Below are 17937 nucleotides of genomic sequence, written 5' to 3' on the forward strand. Positions count from 1 at the left end.
CTATGCCAGGGGTCAGCAAACTTTTTCAGCAGGGGGCCAGTCCACTGTCCCTCAGACCTTGTGGGGGGCCAGACTATTTTTTTGGGGGGGGATGAATGAATTCCTATGCCCCACAAAATAATCCAAAGATGCATTTTAAATAAAAGCACACATTCTACTCATGTAAAAACACGCTGGTTCCCGGAACATCCACGGGCTGGATTTAGAAGGTGATTGGTCCGGATCCAGCCCCCAGACCATAGTTTGCCTACCCATGGACTATGCCGAAATGGAAACACACACACATAATTAAAATTAAAAATTGGGAGTGGCTTGGGAGGTCACAAAAAACCTTTTGACCATGGTCTCACAGCAGGAGACTTGAAGCAGTAAAAAGACCTTTCAAAATTAGCTTTTGCTTTTGTTTTTTTAAGACAAATTGGGGTGAGGGTCTTGAGGAGGTGCAAAATAACCTCTTGAGGGGGTAGCTGCATCCCATGGGCAGGTTAGCCATCCCCACACTTTAGCCAACACAGAGGAAGTTGCCTTCACTAGTGCATCTAGCGCATGACCTGCTACGCTGGCAAGCTGAGGCTTCCCAGGGCTTCAAACAGGGAGTCTCACACAACCCCATGGAGATGCTGCGATTGAACCAGGATCTTCTGCATGCCAATCATGTGTACTAACACTATGCTATGAGCCTTTGCCACAGTCCCAAGGGCTCTATCTAACCACCCCAACAGTGGCTCCATCAAAGTATAATCAGAAGCAGCAAAAGGAAACCTGCCAGAACTGAACTGGACATACTCCGAGAAGGTGAAGGACTATGACTGATCTGCCTCTTGAGTCACTTCCTGCCTCTGAATGCCTTCATTCCACCCCAGCACGTGTGCCTCAAACCTGCAGCACTCCTAGAGACTATTGATCTGCAAAGGGTTGGATCTTCTCTTCCCCACAGCAAATATCTACAGAGCAGAGATGTATACTTCTTCCCTCCCCCCTCCCCCCCCCCGTTTGGTCAGCCCTGATCCAGGAGATGCCTTCATAGGCAGCGCAACTAACTGACAGGGAGGTACCGTATTTTTCGCTCTATAGGACGCACTTTTTCCCCTCCAAAAATGAAGGGGAAATGCATGTGCGTCCTATGGGGCGAATGCAGGCTTTCGCTGAAGCCTGGAGAGCGAGAGGGGTCAGGAGAGCCGCAGCGCCAGCCCCACAAGGTCGGGGGACAGCGGGGAGGCGGAACGCCGCCATCCTGCTGTCTCCCGATGTGGTTTGGAGGCTGACGGCGGGGAGACGCGTGCTTCTCCCGGCCGCCAGCCCCGCAAGCTCCGGGGACAGCGGGGAGGTGCAGCGCATCTTCCCGCTGTCCCCAGACCTGGTCTGCAGGCGGGCGGCGGGGAGAAGAGCTCTTCTCCCCGCTGCCGGCCCCACAAGCGCCTGGGGGGGAAATAAATTTTTTTTTCTTTATTTCCCCCCCAAAAAAACGTGGTGCGTCCTATGGGCCGGTGCGTCCTATGGGGCGAAAAATACGGTGTTTTGACCCTGACATCACAAGGAGACACACACTGAAACATGCTGCTCCTGAATTTTAATGCCACATAGAAAAATATAGAAACACAACACTTGTATTCTTAAATAGAAAATATTTGTAATCTTTTACACAAGTTAACAAATCCTACATTTGTTTGGAATCAGTCGAAGACTAGAAGGCAAAGATTTGGCTGCTCTTGCATCTGCTGCCTCCCCCTTTTACATGGGGGGCACAGCAGACTCAGTATGCCCCTGCACAAACCCAACTGAGGCAGGCCACTGTGGACTGCTGCTTCTCTGACTTACAAGCTTTCAAAATGCACCAACTTCTTTGGCAAGCAACAGCAAAGGGAACAGGGAATCTGGAAACCTCTGCAGCACTCTGGTTAATCCAGGGCCTCTGCAGGTGAGCACTCCTAACAGCCTCGGGCTAAGATGCAGCAGCCCACAAGAGGAAAAAGCACTGCGATCCTTCTGAGTCTTCGCCCAGGCATCCGCTGCAGATTCTGCCTTGGACTCAGTCTTCAGCCGAGCTGTAGCATTCCTCGTCCCTCACTTCTCTGTAGTTGCCCAGCGTCTCCCCCTCTGGCTCATAGCTGGCCATCTGAGGGCCTAGTCGGCCTGCAAGCTTCTGGGCTGCAAGTTTGGCTAGCATTTCCTATAAAAACAGAGAAGAGAAACCATTTACTGAAAGTGAGTAAATGCTAGGGTGGTCCCTAGGCCCAACAGAAACACACCAGAGAAAGCCATATACCAGTGTTTCCCAACCTTGTGCCTCCAGCTGTTTTTGAACTACAACTCCCATCATCCCTGACTAGCAAGACCAGTGGCAAGGGATGATGGGAATTGTAGTCCAAAAACAGCTGGAGGCACAAGGTTGGGAAACACTGCCATATACTATGAGCTGCCCACAGAATCCCCTGGTGTCAAGGCGCAGTGCCATGCTAGAAAGAAAGGCAGTGGAGAAGAGGGGTGGGGGAAAACAAGACCGCCATTCACAGTGCTAAAGCAACTTTGACACATTGTGCTGAACACTGGGAAGTATTTCATAGAATCATAGAGTTGGAAGAGACCACAAGGGCCATCGAGTCCAACCCCCTGCCAAGCAGGAAACACCATCAGAGCACTCCTGACATATGGTTGTCAAGCCTCTGCTTAAAGACCTCCAAAGAAGGAGACTCCACCACACTCCTTGGCAGCAAATTCCACTGTCAAACAGCTCTTACTCTCAGGAAGTTCTTCCTAATGTTTAGGTGGAATCTTTTTTCTTGTAGTTTGGAACCATTGCTCCGTGTCCGCTTCTCTGGAGCAGCAGAAGAGAACACGAGTTGCAGAACAAGATGGCAAAGGGGACCCTAAGGACAAAAAGCCCAGTGCAAGCAGGTAGGTGGAGAGGGGGATCCAGTCCTCTCTTTTCTCTGGCATCCTTAACCACTGAGTTTCAACACCAGTGTATTAATTCATGAACTTGAAGAAAGAAAGAGACATCATAGAGCAAACTAGCTGTTAAATGCTGGAAGTAATTGTCCTTTACAGGCGAACTGCACTTCAGGCGAAGGTGTTCAGAGAAAAAAATCAACTCTGGCTGATGTTTATCTAGCTGAGTCTACAAATCCGAGATGGTTGGACAAGATATGACATTATTTGTAATTTAATTACAGACAAACCGTCCCAAGTTGTTTATTAACATCACAATAAGCAAAAGAAAACAAAGCAGAGCGTGACAAGACAGTATTAATTTAGTGCCCGATACTCTTCTGTATTCATTCCATTCTCACCTGCATTTCAATTAAATTAAGGCTTGCAAGTAAATTAAGTGGATGTGCATATGAAAAAGATTCATAACTCAAATTCAGCATGTAGAATTTCAAAGCTATGTAAAACTGGCTTATTTGCAATCTGCGTATTTTTACTTGTAAGTCAACATGAGTTAGATTGCAATCACAGACAAATGGGAATAAATATCAAAATAAATAAGCTAAGTTTGCTCTGAACATTTCTATTCAGAACATTCCTATCCAAGTGTTTTTAGAAAGCAGCATCTTTTGGGTGAAGTTGAATACTGGTACTGCTGAGTCAGGCCACTGATCAAAGTATTGCCTCCTCTGACTGGCAATAGTTTTCCAATATCTCAGGCAGAAACAAGAACAGCCCTGCAGCAGCTGCATGAGGCCAAAAGGGGCTCATCTAGTGCAGCATCCATTATGGGAAGCCACAAGAACGGAGCACAACAGCACTCGGCAGCTGGCTTGCAGAGCATACTGCCTCTAACGGGGTCTAAAACACAGCCATCTTGACTAGTAGCAATGGATAGTCTTATCCTATAAGAATTAGTTTCTCTTATAGCCACCAAAATTGATAGCCACCATTACCTCTTGTGGGAGTGAATTCCATAATCTGACTGCATTTTGCATGTAGAAGTACTTTCTTTTGCTTGTCCTCAACCTTCCACCCTCCAGCTACACCAGATGACCCCCACTGAGTTCTATTATTATGGGAGAGAGAGAAGTTTCCTACCCACCTTTCCCACATGATGCACGGCACGTCTCTCCCACCTCCTGCTACCTTTCCACTGAGCCTGCACATTCTGCAGGATAAGCTGTGCTGTACCACCAAGCAATGCATTCTCCCTGATGTTGGTTTGGGGCTGGGGCTGGACCTTGCGCCTCCTTTCTTTCCTCTGTCCTCCACAGCCCAAGGCAAAGCAAAAGTACTGAAGCTTCTTTGCCACGACAAGCTGTTCTAACTCTGGGGTCAAGGAGTTCCCTCCTTGGAACAAAATCCTAGCAGACACTTCTCCCCCTCCACCACTCCAATCTGCATGTCCTCATAATATGTAACAGGAGCTCATGCAAAGCACCAGTGCTTTCATCAATACCTCATAAGCTTCCTTTTGTTGGATCTGAATTGCTATTGAATCTTCTAGGGATAGCAGCTGCGTAGGCTCGTAATGAAGAGGGGGTAACCGAGCGGCTGTGATGTCATCCAAGTGCTTCTTATCTCTGTGGCGTCTTTCCTCTGCAGAAAGGGAAAAGGGAGGACCTCTAGGTGAAGGGATATCTGGGGAGCCACAAGACGATCCACTTGACTCAGCCAGCAATCTAGAAGAAACCAAGAGCACAGCTCATGAAATGCCTCCCAGCCCTCTGGCACATAAGGTTGCTCCTTCCCTCCACTCCTATTCCGCTCTGAAATTTCAGGTTTGGATGAGTTTGAGACTAACATCTGATGCTCAGGGAAGCTTCCTCAGTTGTGCTTGCACAGAAGAGTGGGGCCATGAAGCAATCAAGGAATTAAAATGACCCCCATCTTGTTCTGTCCCAAGGATTTTGGCTTATAAGAGGACTGAAACACTTTGTATTCTCATATAGGCCTCCGTGGCAGAGAAAATGGCAGCTCTGGTCAGGTGGCAGCTGCTGCCTGGTTTCCTTCAAGTCCACCTGGCATTGGGCCAAGAGAGAGTTTAGGGGTCTCTGAGTGGAAGAGATCCCTGTGGCTCTACACTGCTTGGGCTAAGCTCCCCCTGCATCCGGGAAAGGGCCATAGCTTGGTGGTTTTGCATTGCATTGCAGGGGTTGGACAATTCTATGATTCTAATGTATCACAGCAAAGAATAACTATTTTATAATCCTACCTTTAAAAAATATTTATTCCCCAAAATATGTATCATAAACTTCCCAGTATGCATAAAACATACCCACACTTGTGGTTATAGCAAAAGCTCTCTCTGCAAGAGCGTGTTTCCTACAGTACTCACACATTAGCTTTAAATCTGCTTCTTTTTGCCACAGGGTTCTTCGCTCTCAGTTCCAGCACTTCCATGTAATGTGGAGTTTTGGGTGGTGTGTTTGGAAAGTTTTGAAAAGCACGGCCTTTACAGTCAAAACTCTGCCCATTTTCAGAGTTCTCCCCACACTCTCCCCCTCCAACTGAAATTCTTTCGAAGGCATCCACCAGTGCTTCACTGCTGCTGTTTGCAGAATGTGCTGGATTTTCAGCTTTGTCTAGAGAATTTCGCTTGGGAGCCTCCTGAGCATCTTTTGGAAGCCTGGCTATTGACACCTCCAAAACATTTTTGCTTCCTTGAGGAAAACTGGTGTCCTCAGGGGCTTGTCCTACTAATGCACTTCTGTTTGCTTTGCTTCTTTTCTTGGTCCAGACACTTTGCTTGTTCTGCAGAGATGATTCAATCTCATTGTAGTGACATTCAGAAATAAGAGGTGAGTCTCGGCATGTTGACTTGTTGCTGACAACCCCTTTTTGTTTGCTAGATTTGATTGCCTCTTGTTTTTCCTGGAACTCTAATCTAACAGCAGATAGAAGCTCAGTTGTTCTCTGCAGCTCTTCCTCTTGTGCAATGGCAATCTTCAATTTCTCAACGAAGTTGGATATCTTTTTACCTTTATCCGGAAGCCTGGATACAAATTTCCTATAATAGATGTGATGAAGATACACACTAAGGTAAACAGAATTCAAGGATGAGTTCTAATTCACATTTTGAATTCCTCTGAAGCCCATTAGCAAACAGTCTGCTACTATCTCTTCTATTTGTTTGAGGTTGTCAAATGCAACAGCATGGTTTTTTCCAGAAGATTTTCTGGGGTGAAATTGTTTGCATAATAAAATCTTTTTATGTCCTAGAGAACAATCTAATTAAGCATGTTTATTTTACTTGTATTTAATAAAGAAAACTAAAAATGTTGAAACTACCAAGATTGCCATATTGTACAGTATTTGAAGTTGGCATCATAGGAACATAGGAAGCTACCTTATACTGAATGAGACGATTCACCTATTTAGCTTGGTACTGTACTCACAGCAGGATTTCATGCTGCATTCTCAGCTTCTCACCAGAGACTGTTCTGTATGCAAAACAGATGCTTTTACCACTGAGCCACAGCCCAATCTCATGCTGCTAATGAGATAAGGAAATGACGCTCCCCCCCCCCCCAGCCTTGGCACATAAAACAGGGTAGAGGGGCACATATGACCCTATGTGACATTTGGCCACCCTTACTTGGAACTTTCATTTCTGGAGGGGGAGATCTTCTAACATTTCACAGGTGACAATAGGCATATCAGTGTGCCTGCGGTGTTTCTATTTTCATATCACATTCAACAACATTTAATTTTTAGATAAAACAGTTTTAGTTGAATTAAAAAACAGCAGCTCACTGGCAGTGTGCATTTATGTGTGCAATTTATATGTGACAACCATTTCCATAGAAGCCTCTAGTGTTTCTTTTGCTATTGATGCTGCACAATTTTATTAAGTTTGTCATATCTGAGAAGGACCTAAAGCACCTGCCTCACATGCAAAAATTTCAGTCCTCAGCATCACCAACAAGGGCTGGCCCAGAATTCCACCTGAAATTCTGGAGAGCTGCCGCTCATCAGTGAAAAACACAGTGAGCCAGGCAGACCAAAGGCTTTATGTCTTAGCCTCTCTCTCACGTGTGTGTGTGTGTGTGTTATTTATTGACTGTGAGGTGCTTTGAGGGGCATCAAGTAGCAGGAAAGCAGCACGTAAATACCAGCTATTGATTTTCGTAGAAAAGTAGGCAAAATATACATTTCTGAAATAGGACAATAACAGAAATGCTTGAAAGACCACGTTCACGGCGGTACCAGCACAAAGGGCTGTGTAAGTTGTTTGAAACTGTTCTTATAACTTATAATTGCGTTTTGATGCTGTAATCCGCCCTGGGGCTTTAGGGTGAAGGGCGGTTTAATAAATTATAATAATAATAATAATATCATCGTTAATACTACTACTGCTACTAATATTGTCCCGGGGTTGGAGGGCAAAAGCGGAGGGAGCGCCGCCCTCCAGGAGAAGGGGAGCTGCTCGCCCAGCCCCGCCTGAGCCGCGGAGGGGGAGTCGGCCCGGCCCTCCTTCCCGTCCCCGGCCTCTCACCGGTCCCCCAGCAGCTTCTCCTGCCGACTCAGCATCTCCCGCAGCTCCGGCAGGCTCCGGCCTCGCAGCTGCTCCGGCGCCGCCGCCGCCGCCATGCCTGGCCCGGGGAGGGAAGGCCCGCATGGTCCCGGAGGCAGGAGGAGAGCGGGCGGGGACGGACACAGCAGCGGCACCTCCGCCGCTTCCGGCCCCCGGTGGGCGCCGCCATGTTTCCGGAAGCGCCCTACGGCTCCCCAGCGGGGCCAAAACACTTCGGTGGCGCCTTTACGCCTTCGCTCGCTTCCTAGGCAGCCGTTTCGGCAGGAGCCAGAGAGGCGCTGCAGCAAACGCGTTCCGACGTTTTTAGGGTGCTTGGCTCCGCCTCCTTCTCCCTTATATATAAGTCGTTTCTATTTATAAAGTTAATTGCAAAGCGCTTTGGGCGCATGTGGAGCTAAGAAGTCGTATCGTTAAAACCAATCGTTAACAATACTAATTAATGCCCAATGATGGCCAATGAATCAACAGTGTGATGCAGCAGCAGAAAGAGCTAGTGCTACTCTACTCTGCATCAACAGAGAGTCTCCGTCAAGGGAAAGAATAGTACCACTTTATTCTGCAGAATACACCTGGAGCCCTGTGTCCAGTTCCAGGCACCACAATTTAAGAAGGGTGTTGACAAACTTATGCAGAGGAGGGCGACCAAGATGATCAAAGGTCTGCAAACCAAGCCTTATGAGGAACTGTTGAGAGGAGATATGATTGGCCACCTTCAAATATCTTAAGGGCTGTCACGTGGAGGGTGGAGAAAGCTTGTTTTCTCCTGATCCGGAGGGTTGGACTCCAGCTAACTGATTCAAGTTACAAGAAAGGGGATTCTGGCTAAACATATGGAAAAACTTTCTGAAAGTAAGAGCTGTTTGAGTGAAGCAGATTCCAACAAGAGGTGTTGGACTTTCCTTTGGAAGTTTTTAAGCAGAGGTTGGACGGCCATCTTTTACGGATGATTTACCTGTAAATCCTGCATTGCGGGGGTGGACTGGTTGACCCTTGGTGTCCCCTCCAACTCTAAAATTCTCCAAGTGGGAGCTAGAGATTTAAGTTTTATAAGCGCCTCAGAGCACATGTAGAACTATTTCCTTTGAGGTGAACTAGCATCTCCTTACTGCTGCTTTTTTAGAAAAGATACTGTTCCTTAGAGTGAAGGCACAATGGGTTGCCCCCTTGGGAAGACTTAAAGGTACAGGGACCCCTGACCATTAGGTCCAGTCGTGACCGACTCTGGTGTTGCGGCGCTCATCTCGCTCTATGGGCCGAGGGAGCCGGCATTTGTCCGCACACAGCTTCCGGATCATGTGGCCAGCATGACTAAGCCACTTCTGGCAAACCAGAGCAGCACACGGAAACGCCGTTTACCTTCCCGCACTTTGAGGTGCTTTCGAACTGCTAGGTTGGCAGGAGCAGGGACCGAACAACGGGAGCTCACCCGTCGCGGAGATTTGAACCACCAACCTTCTGATCGGCAAGTCCTAGATTTAGGAAGCTGCTTTATACCAAGTCAGATTGTTGTCACACTGACTGGCAGCAGCTCTCCAGTGTTTCAGGCAGGGTTCCCTCCTAACCATACCTGGAAATGCTGAGGATTGAACCTGGGACCGTCTGCCTGCTGCAAAGTGGAGGCTCTGCCACTGAGCTATAAGCCCTTCTATTCAGAAGGGGACATGGATGGCTTTAGATGAAGAAGTCTCAGCTCTCACAGAAATACTGAAGCCAGCCAGACTCATGTTCCAGCCTTACACCTCCCGTTTCTTCGAACCTTCCTGGAGAAAGCTCAGCACTTAGTGAATCTGCTTCCATCCTAAAGTCCAAGCTCCCGCTGAAATAGGCTTCCTTCCTTCCTTCCTTCCCTCTGGGATGAGGTCCAAGCCACAGCCCATCCTGTTTATCAGATATTTGGCTGAACAGTGACTGCATCATCGTGTTTCCGTTTTCCAACTGATTGGCCCGGTCTGGGCTTTCTTTTCTTTTTTCCTAAGAAAAAGCCACCAAACTGGGAGGGTTTTCCTAATATTTCTTCTAAGTGAATGGGTTTCAAAAAGTTCAGATCAGCAAAAACAAAGCAGGCCACAGCCAAAAGTGTAAAATGTGCTCTGCAAAGGATGTTTCTTCTTGAGAAGAAATTACAGCCACCTGATCAAAAGTGAATCCTTCTGAGTTCAGTGGACCTTACTTCTGACCTGAGCAAGCAAGCAAAATGTAAAATAGGGCATTCTCACTTTGCGGAACTGTACAGTACCTGGCAAAAGTATTCTATGTGCACAGCTCCTGCGCAACAGACACATGATTTGTGAAACAGCTACAGATATAGCATTTATTTATCCCACTTTTTTGAAATGTGGTAGTGTCTGAGGTTCCCACCACCCATAAATGCATGACAGTATCAAAATAAATCCTGCAAGACCAAGCCTAACAATATGAAGAATGGTAAAGGTAAAGGGACCCCTGACCATTAGGTCCAGTCGCGACTGACTCTGGGATTGCGGTGCTCATCTCGCTTTATTGGCCGAGGGAGCCAGCGAACAGCTTCCGGGTCATGTGGCCAGCATGACTAAGCCGCTTCTGGCAAACCAGAGCAGCGCACGGAAACACTGTTTACCTTCCCGCCGGAGCGGTACCTATTTATCTTGCACTTGCACTTTGATGTGCTTTCGAACTCCTAGGTTGGCAGGAGCAGGGACCGAGCAACGGGAGCTCACCCCATCACAGGGATTCGAACCACGGACCTTCTGATCGGCAAGCCCTAGGCTCTGTGGTTTAACCCACAGCGCCACCCATGTCCCTGTCATGAAGAATGGTAGGGGAACCCAAAAAAAACAAGAGAGCCAAAAGCTCCTTAAGAATTAACCCTAGTCAAACCAAAGTATTGCCTGAACAAAACATTTTTTTCCAGTGTTACCCTCCGCCAAGTGATCCTTGCCAGGGCTAGATCAGGAGGAAGGGGGTCCATCTAGTCCAGCATCTTTGTTCTCACTGTGGCCACCCAGATGCCTTTGGGAAACAAGCAAGCCCTCTCCCCTCCTGCAGACTCCAGCAACTGGGATTCAGAAGCATTACGGTCTCCAACTATGGAGGCAGAGCATAGCCACTGTGGCTAGTAGTCCTTGAAGGAAGGAGTTTTACAACTATAGAAAAGGCCCACTGTCTCCCCACCAGCCTCACTTTAGAACAGGGGGTGCAAAACCAGTTTCAGCCCAACAGCCACATTCCCTTTTGGACAACAGAGGTGGGGGCATTCTGGTGATGGGCAGAGCCAGATGCAAAAAATGAATGGGAGGGGGTTGACACTTTGTACAATAGGTATAGACTCCCCTCCCCATCTTCCATCTAGCCAAGCAAAAGCACACATTACAACGGGACAAAAACACTCGAGGGTGGGGACATGCGGAAGATCTGGTGAGAGGCATGGCCTGGGAATGGGCCTGAGGTTCCCCCCCCCCTTGCCTTAGAAGTTGGTGGATAAGATGTGAGTAAAGTGGCCTCATCAGGTGATCTTGGTAGACAAGGCAGCTTCATAGATGAGGTCTTTTTGGTGTTCTATAGGTATGGCCTTGCTACTTAGAGACACCAGCTCCATTTCAAAGGGAGAAATGTTTTTTCTCTGTTGACTTACACCTAGCCAACAGTCCAAATTTGGATCATGAACTCTTTTGGGCAGGAATCTCTTTTGCTAACGTTACTCTGTAAAGTGCCATTTAAACCCTATACACAAATCTCAAAACTGAAATGCACTTAGAATCTAGTGGTTCAACTTTGGAGGAAGGTAGTTGAGTCTACCTGGGAAAAACCCAGACTCTAGTCCTCTACTGCAGTTTCCCAAACTTGGGTCTTTAACTGTTGTTGGACTACAACTCCCATCATCCCTAGCTAGCAGGACCAGTGGTTAGAGATGATGGGACTTGTAGTCCAAAAACAGCTGGAGACCCAAGTGTGGGGAACCCTGCTCTATTGTATCAGGTGGTCTTTGTTTTGTATTGCTCTAAAGGTACTCAGAAGTGGAACTTATTTTAATTTAGCTAAGGACAAGATGTTGATGTGAGGGAAAAGAATTCTCTAAGAATTCTTAGAGAAAAGCAAGCATATATTTGTGTGACCATAACTTTAATTCAAAATCATGCGACAGACAGCATCAGCCATGTGAGGCAATCAGAGGGCAATCTCATTAGCACCTCCGTAGTGCCAGAGAAATTCTCTGCCCACACACTTCCAAGTTACAATTGAAATAATTGCAGCAGTCATCATTCAGCTGCAAGAATGTGAACTACATTCCCCTCCTCGTTTCAAAGTCCACACTCATATCTGACTTGGCAGGTGTTTTCCAGTATATTTCGGGAGGTGCCCTTCTTACAATATCAGTATTTAAATAGAAATAAAACTTCAGCAAAGTGAAGTCACAGAGCCAAGGTCATCTTCAGGGGTGACTTGCATATATAGCGTTGGGGTTTCCCCTGTCAAAATAGGAAGTTTCAGTTCTGCCTTTGCTAAGGGGTAGCTTTTGGCCCGTTATATCCTGCTTGGTTTGCACAGTTGGAAGAGTGTTGTAGAAAATTTCCATATCCATTCATATTTCAACTCTTAACAAGTTTGTTCATCATTTTTAGGCAAGCTCACATTTATTCCTCTTCCATTGAATATGTAATGTGCAAGGTAATTTGCCAAATATTCGATCTATTGCAAGGAGGTAATAGAATTGTTTTCATTTCATTTATTTATTTCAGCCATTTATACAGTGCTTCACCCCTTAGGGTTGTATCCATTGCTAGTCAGTGAGCCAGTGTGGTGTAGTGGTTAAGAGCGGTAGTCTCGTAATCTGGGGAACCGGGTTCGCGTCTCCGCTCCTCTACATGCAGCTGCTGGGTGACCTTGGGCCAGTCACACTTCTTTGAAGTCTCTCAGCCCCACTCACCTCACAGAGTGTTTGTTGTGGGGGAGGAAGGGAAAGGAGAATGTTAGCCGCTTTGAGACTCCTTAAAGGGAGTGAAAGGCGGGATATCAAATCCAAACTCTTCTTCTTCTTCTTCTAGTCCTATTCACAGTAGACCCTGAAATCTCTGAAATCTTCCTGGTAGGGCTGAACCTATGGCTCACCACACCTATGGCTTTCCCTGGACTGGGATAGCCCAGCCTCAGTCCATGCATAGTGACCTCCCCTCTTGGACAACTGCAGGACACTCTAATGAGGCTGCCCTTCAATACTGTCCAGAAACCAGCTAGAGTAGAATGCAGTAGTTGGTGAGTGGGGCAGTCTGGTGGGATTATGTGTTTTTAGCAAAAAGAGTTTGTGTCACATCTAGAGAAGCGGGACCATTCCTGTACAACTGAACAGCTTAACAGCTGAAGACCAGTAGGGAAGCTTTGAGAAGTTTGAACATAACCTGCAGACCCACAATTCCTGTAAACATCGCTAGCAGATTCAGCCAAGACTTGAAATTATTTCCCCCCTCTCTGCCTTTGTGGATTATACAGTCTCAGTGATGGTGACTGTGGAAACTCTCACAACCTGTTCTGTATTTACTTCCTTCTTTTCATCATAGTTTTATTTGCTCCCCAATTTGGATTGCTTTTTGTTGCTAATTTATGGACCTACTATAAAGACTCAAAGGTGGGGTTGGTGTGCTGAAATATGCTCAGATTATTTCAGTTAATCATAAGAAAATCACTGTAGTGTGCTCCTTTTTAATTAGTGTTAATTAAACTTAAAAATATTCCAAACCAAGGCCAACAAACTCTATTCATTAAGTTTCTGCACTGCCCTTTCTCCCAAAGCAACCCAGGGCAGCAAACGAGGCAGAAAAACAATACAATTAAAGTAAGTGAAATGATTTTAAAACATTAAGACATGTAGTGCTTTCAGGACTCGTGACACATAATCCCATCAGACTGCCCCCCTCACCAACTACTGTGTTCTACTCTAGCTGCAGTTTCTGGACAGTGTTCAAGGGCAGTCTCATGTAGAGTACACTGTAGTAGTCCAAGAGGGAGGTTACTAGAGCATGGACTGAGGCCAGGCTATCCCAGTCTAGGAATAGCCACAGGTGGTGAACCAAATTTTACACTTACATGGGAGTTGTGAAGGCCATCAGAGGGAGAGGAAGTAACAGGCCAGGCATAGGCAAACTCGGCCCTCCAGATGTTTTGGGACTACAACTCCCATCATCCCTAGCTAACAGGACCAGCGGTCAGGGATGATGGGAATTGTAGTCTCAAAAATCTGGAGGGCCGGGTTTGCCTGTGCCCGAGTTAGGCACTCTCCACTTTGCTTGGATATACCTCCAGCTGCCAACTACCATTACTGAGAGTAGCAGCAGGCCTTCCATTGTGCTTAGATCTCTTTATTTTAAAGGTGTATACCCCTGCTTGTCATCACCTAGCTCTCAAAGTGGCTTACAGCAATAAAAATATAATCAATGCAACATAAATTAAACCTCAGAAATTTAAATGAAAACATCAGGAAATTTTGAAACGCCAGAGAAGCTTTCATGATGCAACAGCCTCCTGAAATATGATTTTAACCAGGTACCTGAAACTTATCAGGGGTGGTGCCTGTCTGACTTCTAGAAGCAGGGAATTCCAAAGTTGGGCCCAGAACACTGAAGGCACAACTTCTCATTGACATAAGTCAAGCTTCTGCTCCATGGGGACCCTGTTCTCCCAGATGATCTCAGTGATCAACTTGGGATGCCTAGGGCAAGGGGGTTCTTAAGGTGTCCTGGGCTTGTACACTATTATTTATTTTTAATTTATTTATTAAATGTGTATACCACCCTTCATCCAAGGATCACAGGGCGGTTTTATATTGTAAAATGTGCAACATAGCAACAAAGAAAAATAATACCCACCCTGGCTCCTGTATAAAAGGTCCTATGTTGTTTAATTAGCCAAAGGCCTAGGAGAAGAGTGGTTTTTTGCTTGGTGCCTAAAGGAGTCAAGGTCCCCATGGATGCAAGCAATTTTATCCTTAAAATTGCTTTGCAAACAAGTCACAGCAAGCTACCACCTTCTGTCACCTTCTTCTGGAGAGACTGTGAAATGTTCTGCACCACCTGGAAAAGCTCTGCTGGATGGCACGAAGAGGATGCAGTGGAGATAGTAAAGTATTCCTTCTTTGCTGCCTTCATTGCCACTAGGTAGGCTCAATGACAAGTCCTTGACAGTGTTTGATTTCCTCCATTATGTTCAAAGAACCCTAGTGCAAGAACCCGTAATCTGGAGCAGTAGATCTAGTTCCATGACCTGCAGAATTAGTGCATGAATTTGCTTTTCCCCCTCCTCCCTCCTGTTTCTTTTTTCTTTTGTGTCATGTCTTTTTAGATTGTGAGCTGCTCTGGGAGCTTGTTTTTTTTTTTTTAATGTCATAACATTTTTATTGTAATGAAAGATTAGTTTTCATCCACATTAACAGTCTGTAGGCTTTTGAAAGTGGTAACTGGCACATATGTGACCAGTGTATACAGTTTATTAGGCGAATCCTCATCTTCATTGCGTTTTCTGGATAAACGCACACGGATACGGTAAGGAACATTCCTTACTCCTTTTGCCCAGACAGCCTTGTTCAAGCGGGTGTCAATGCGTACATCAGGAGTCCCCATCTCCTTCATTGCAAATTTACGGATTTCCTTGAGAGCACGAGGAGCCCGCTTCTTGAAGCCCACGCCATGGATCCGTTTGTGAATGTTTATAGTATATTCCCGAGTAACCACCTCATTGATGGCTGATCGTCCTTTCTTCTTTTCACCACCTTTCTTTGCAGGAGCCATCCTGCTCAGGACCAGACCAGAAAGCCTCTGGGAGCTTGTTTGGGCGGAAGAGTGGGTGGAAATGCTTTAAACAAACATACTGGGACTTACTTCTGAGTAAACATGCCTAGGAGAGTGCTGTTTGCAGGATGTTGGACCAGAAGACCCTTTAGTCTGATTCCAGCAGCAAGGCTCTGTTTACGTTTGTAGGACTGCCCCACACATGACTCAAGATTTTTTGTCCAAAGTATATGAAGAAAAGGCAAAGCACTAAAAGAGTCTGGGCCCTCGAGCCCCATATTTCTTGCCATTTTGAACCCAATCCACTTTGCTGCTATATGTACCTACAGTACATATTGTCACATGGTCCTCACTTCTCCAAGTGATGAAGATTTCCAGGTGTGCAGGTGTTTTCCAAGTGCTTGCATGTTTTCGGAGGACGGAACACTAGAGACTTGCGGCATTTTGCATTATCAGATTTATTTACAAATGGCAATAAATCAAATCTCCAGAAAGCGGCACACCCAGGTGCTTTCAACGTTTCAGCTCCCTCAGCGCTGCTCTCTCTCCTTCTGTTGCAAACTGCAGTTTGCTTCCCTCAGAGACTTCAGCCTCCTCCCCATGTCAGCAACAGGAGTGCCATTCTTCTTCCTCAATCTCTGATGTCTCTCTCTCCATTCAGAACTTTCCAGAACAATCTCAAACTACTTCCTAGGCCTTCACTCACGCTGGAAACCATTAACATTACTTCATCAAATCCCAGACTCTGACCACGTATTGCCTTGGGAAGCCAAGGGCAAAGGCATGATAGTCCCACCCACAGTAACAATTTCATAACAATATAAATGGAATATATAACATCACAGGGAATATATACTTCATATTTAGGTTTCCCCTCCATTTGTAAATGTAGAATATGTTGCCTTTGGTACAATTTCCAAAAAGTATTTATTCAAACAGGCACACTAGAGCCAAGTGAGAAGGAACTGAGGTGGCTGGATGGTATCCTAAGCAATTACCGTATTTTTCGCTCTATAACACGCACCTGACCATAACACGCACATCGTTTTTAGAGGAGGAAAACAAGGGAAAAAACATTCTGAATGAAACAGTGGATGTATCATTTTTGTGCTTCATGCTGTGGCCACAGACATGTGATCTGATGGTGAATTTGGGGTGACCCAATGCAAAAATCCTGAGAATCCCTGTGGATCCATGCTTTGTAACCACGTTTTTGCACCATTGCAGCCCCAGGCAACAGTGGGTGTGTGGTTTTTGGGGGGCAGGCTGTAGCCATGGACATGCTATGTGCTCTGATGGTGAATTTGGGCTGACCCAATGCAAAGATCCTGAGGATCCATGTGGATCCATGCTTTTTAACCACATTTTTGCACCATTGCAGCCCCAGGCAACAGTGGGTGCGTGATTTTTGGGGGGGCAGGCTGTAGCCATGGACATGCTATGTGATCTGATGGTGAATTTGGGCTGACCCAATGCAAAGATCCTGAGGATCCATGTGGATCCATGCTTTTTAACCACATTTTAAGTGGGGAGGGAAGGAAAAACACAGAAGGGACAAGGAGCAGGAGAGGGGTGTGCAGAGAAGCAGCTGGCTAAGAATGCAGGAGAGGGGTAGGGAGGAAAGGAAGGCAAAAGTTTTCCCTCACCTACCCACCCAAGCCAGCCAGCTCTCTCTCCCTCCTGCATGTTTTCAGCTTTCCCCTCTGCTTGCCTGGAGGGGAGGGGCTTTCCCTGCTCTTTGTTCCGTTTGAGCAAACACAGCAAGGAAACAGAGGTGGGTGGGCAGTAAGACCCTGAGGCAGAATGCCGGAAAGCAGCCGCTTCCTCTTTTCAAGTTTCCCTTCTAGGAGACTCGCGATTTGATTTTTGCCTGCTTTTTTTTGCCTCCCCTTGCACCAATTGGCTCCAGGGACCACACAATAACACGCACAGACATTTCCCCTTCCTTTTTAGGAGAAAAAATCTGCGTGTTATAGAAGGAAAAATACGGTAGTTCTCTTGCTGTAGAGTTATCCAAGTGACTCATATGGCCTCAGACTTCCTATACAGTGTTCTTTTTTATTTACTAATTAAGTAGTGCACATACATGAAAATAACAAGAGCTCTGTTAAATGTGAAACACAGTGACAATGGGCCAGAGTCTTTAAAAGCGTGATGCCAATCATTTTAAATCAACATTTTCCCTGTTAACTCTTACACATTGTGTATTCCTTGAGGAATAGCTAGCCCCTCCAGCACTTATGTTAAATGACATTAAAATACAACATAGCACATTATAAAAATGCATATACAGTGAGTTAGTCAAATGTGGCTTAAGCTTCAGTACAAAGGATTTTTAACCTTATTTCAGTGGAACAGCATTCAGGGATTTTCAATATACAAAATAATAGGCTTTGTTAAACAGGAAGGTTATAAATAGACACGTAAGTATTTCCAGGTATTAAAATACATGAAGAACCAATGCTATATTTCCTGGAGACAGATGAGAGGTGGGTATGAAAGACTGAAAAGGTCCCTTTGAAAAGAAACTGTGAATCTCAGAAATAAACTTGGTAGTTAACAGATTAGAAAGCTACGTGCCTTGTTGCAGAAACCCAACAAATTTCATTCCTTTCCACAAAGCTCACAAGAGCACCACTGGCACGCTTCCTTGGTGGTGGCCCCTGCCTCCCTCTTCAGGAGCACCGTGGTCCCATTCAGTGTTTTCAGAATCAG

At 46.1% G+C, this 17937-nt stretch overlaps 2 protein-coding genes across 2 annotated transcripts in view; both read right to left on the reverse strand.

Annotated features, from left to right (window-relative positions):
- Positions 1-1553: 1553 nt before the first annotated feature.
- The window catches only part of MYZAP (myocardial zonula adherens protein), a 64119-nt gene continuing 47735 nt past the window's right edge, over positions 1554-17937 (reverse strand). Inside the window, exons 14-17 of the mRNA XM_079952870.1 lie at positions 7430-7818; positions 5270-5941; positions 4391-4613; positions 1554-2170 (exon numbers count right to left, since the gene is read on the reverse strand). Coding sequence (XP_079808996.1) covers positions 2030-2170; positions 4391-4613; positions 5270-5941; positions 7430-7818 — 1425 coding nt within the window. The 3' untranslated portion in view covers positions 1554-2029. The remainder of the gene's footprint in view (positions 2171-4390; positions 4614-5269; positions 5942-7429; positions 7819-17937) is intronic.
- On the reverse strand, positions 14798-15247 carry LOC307203008 (large ribosomal subunit protein eL31). The gene has a single exon (XM_079953533.1). It carries the CDS (start codon positions 15220-15222, stop codon positions 14845-14847), a length of 378 nt encoding a protein of 125 aa, XP_079809659.1. The 5' UTR covers positions 15223-15247; the 3' UTR covers positions 14798-14844.

This window comes from Podarcis cretensis (assembly GCF_951804945.1).
Source record: "Podarcis cretensis genome assembly, chromosome: 14".
In the NCBI taxonomy this organism is placed as follows: domain Eukaryota; kingdom Metazoa; phylum Chordata; class Lepidosauria; order Squamata; family Lacertidae; genus Podarcis; species Podarcis cretensis.

What these genes read in the sequence shown, in the direction of transcription:
- LOC307203008 (XM_079953533.1), bottom strand. Translation starts at nt 15,222, where the DNA reads ATGGCTCCTGCAAAGAAAGGTGGTGAAAAGAAGAAAGGACGATCAGCC.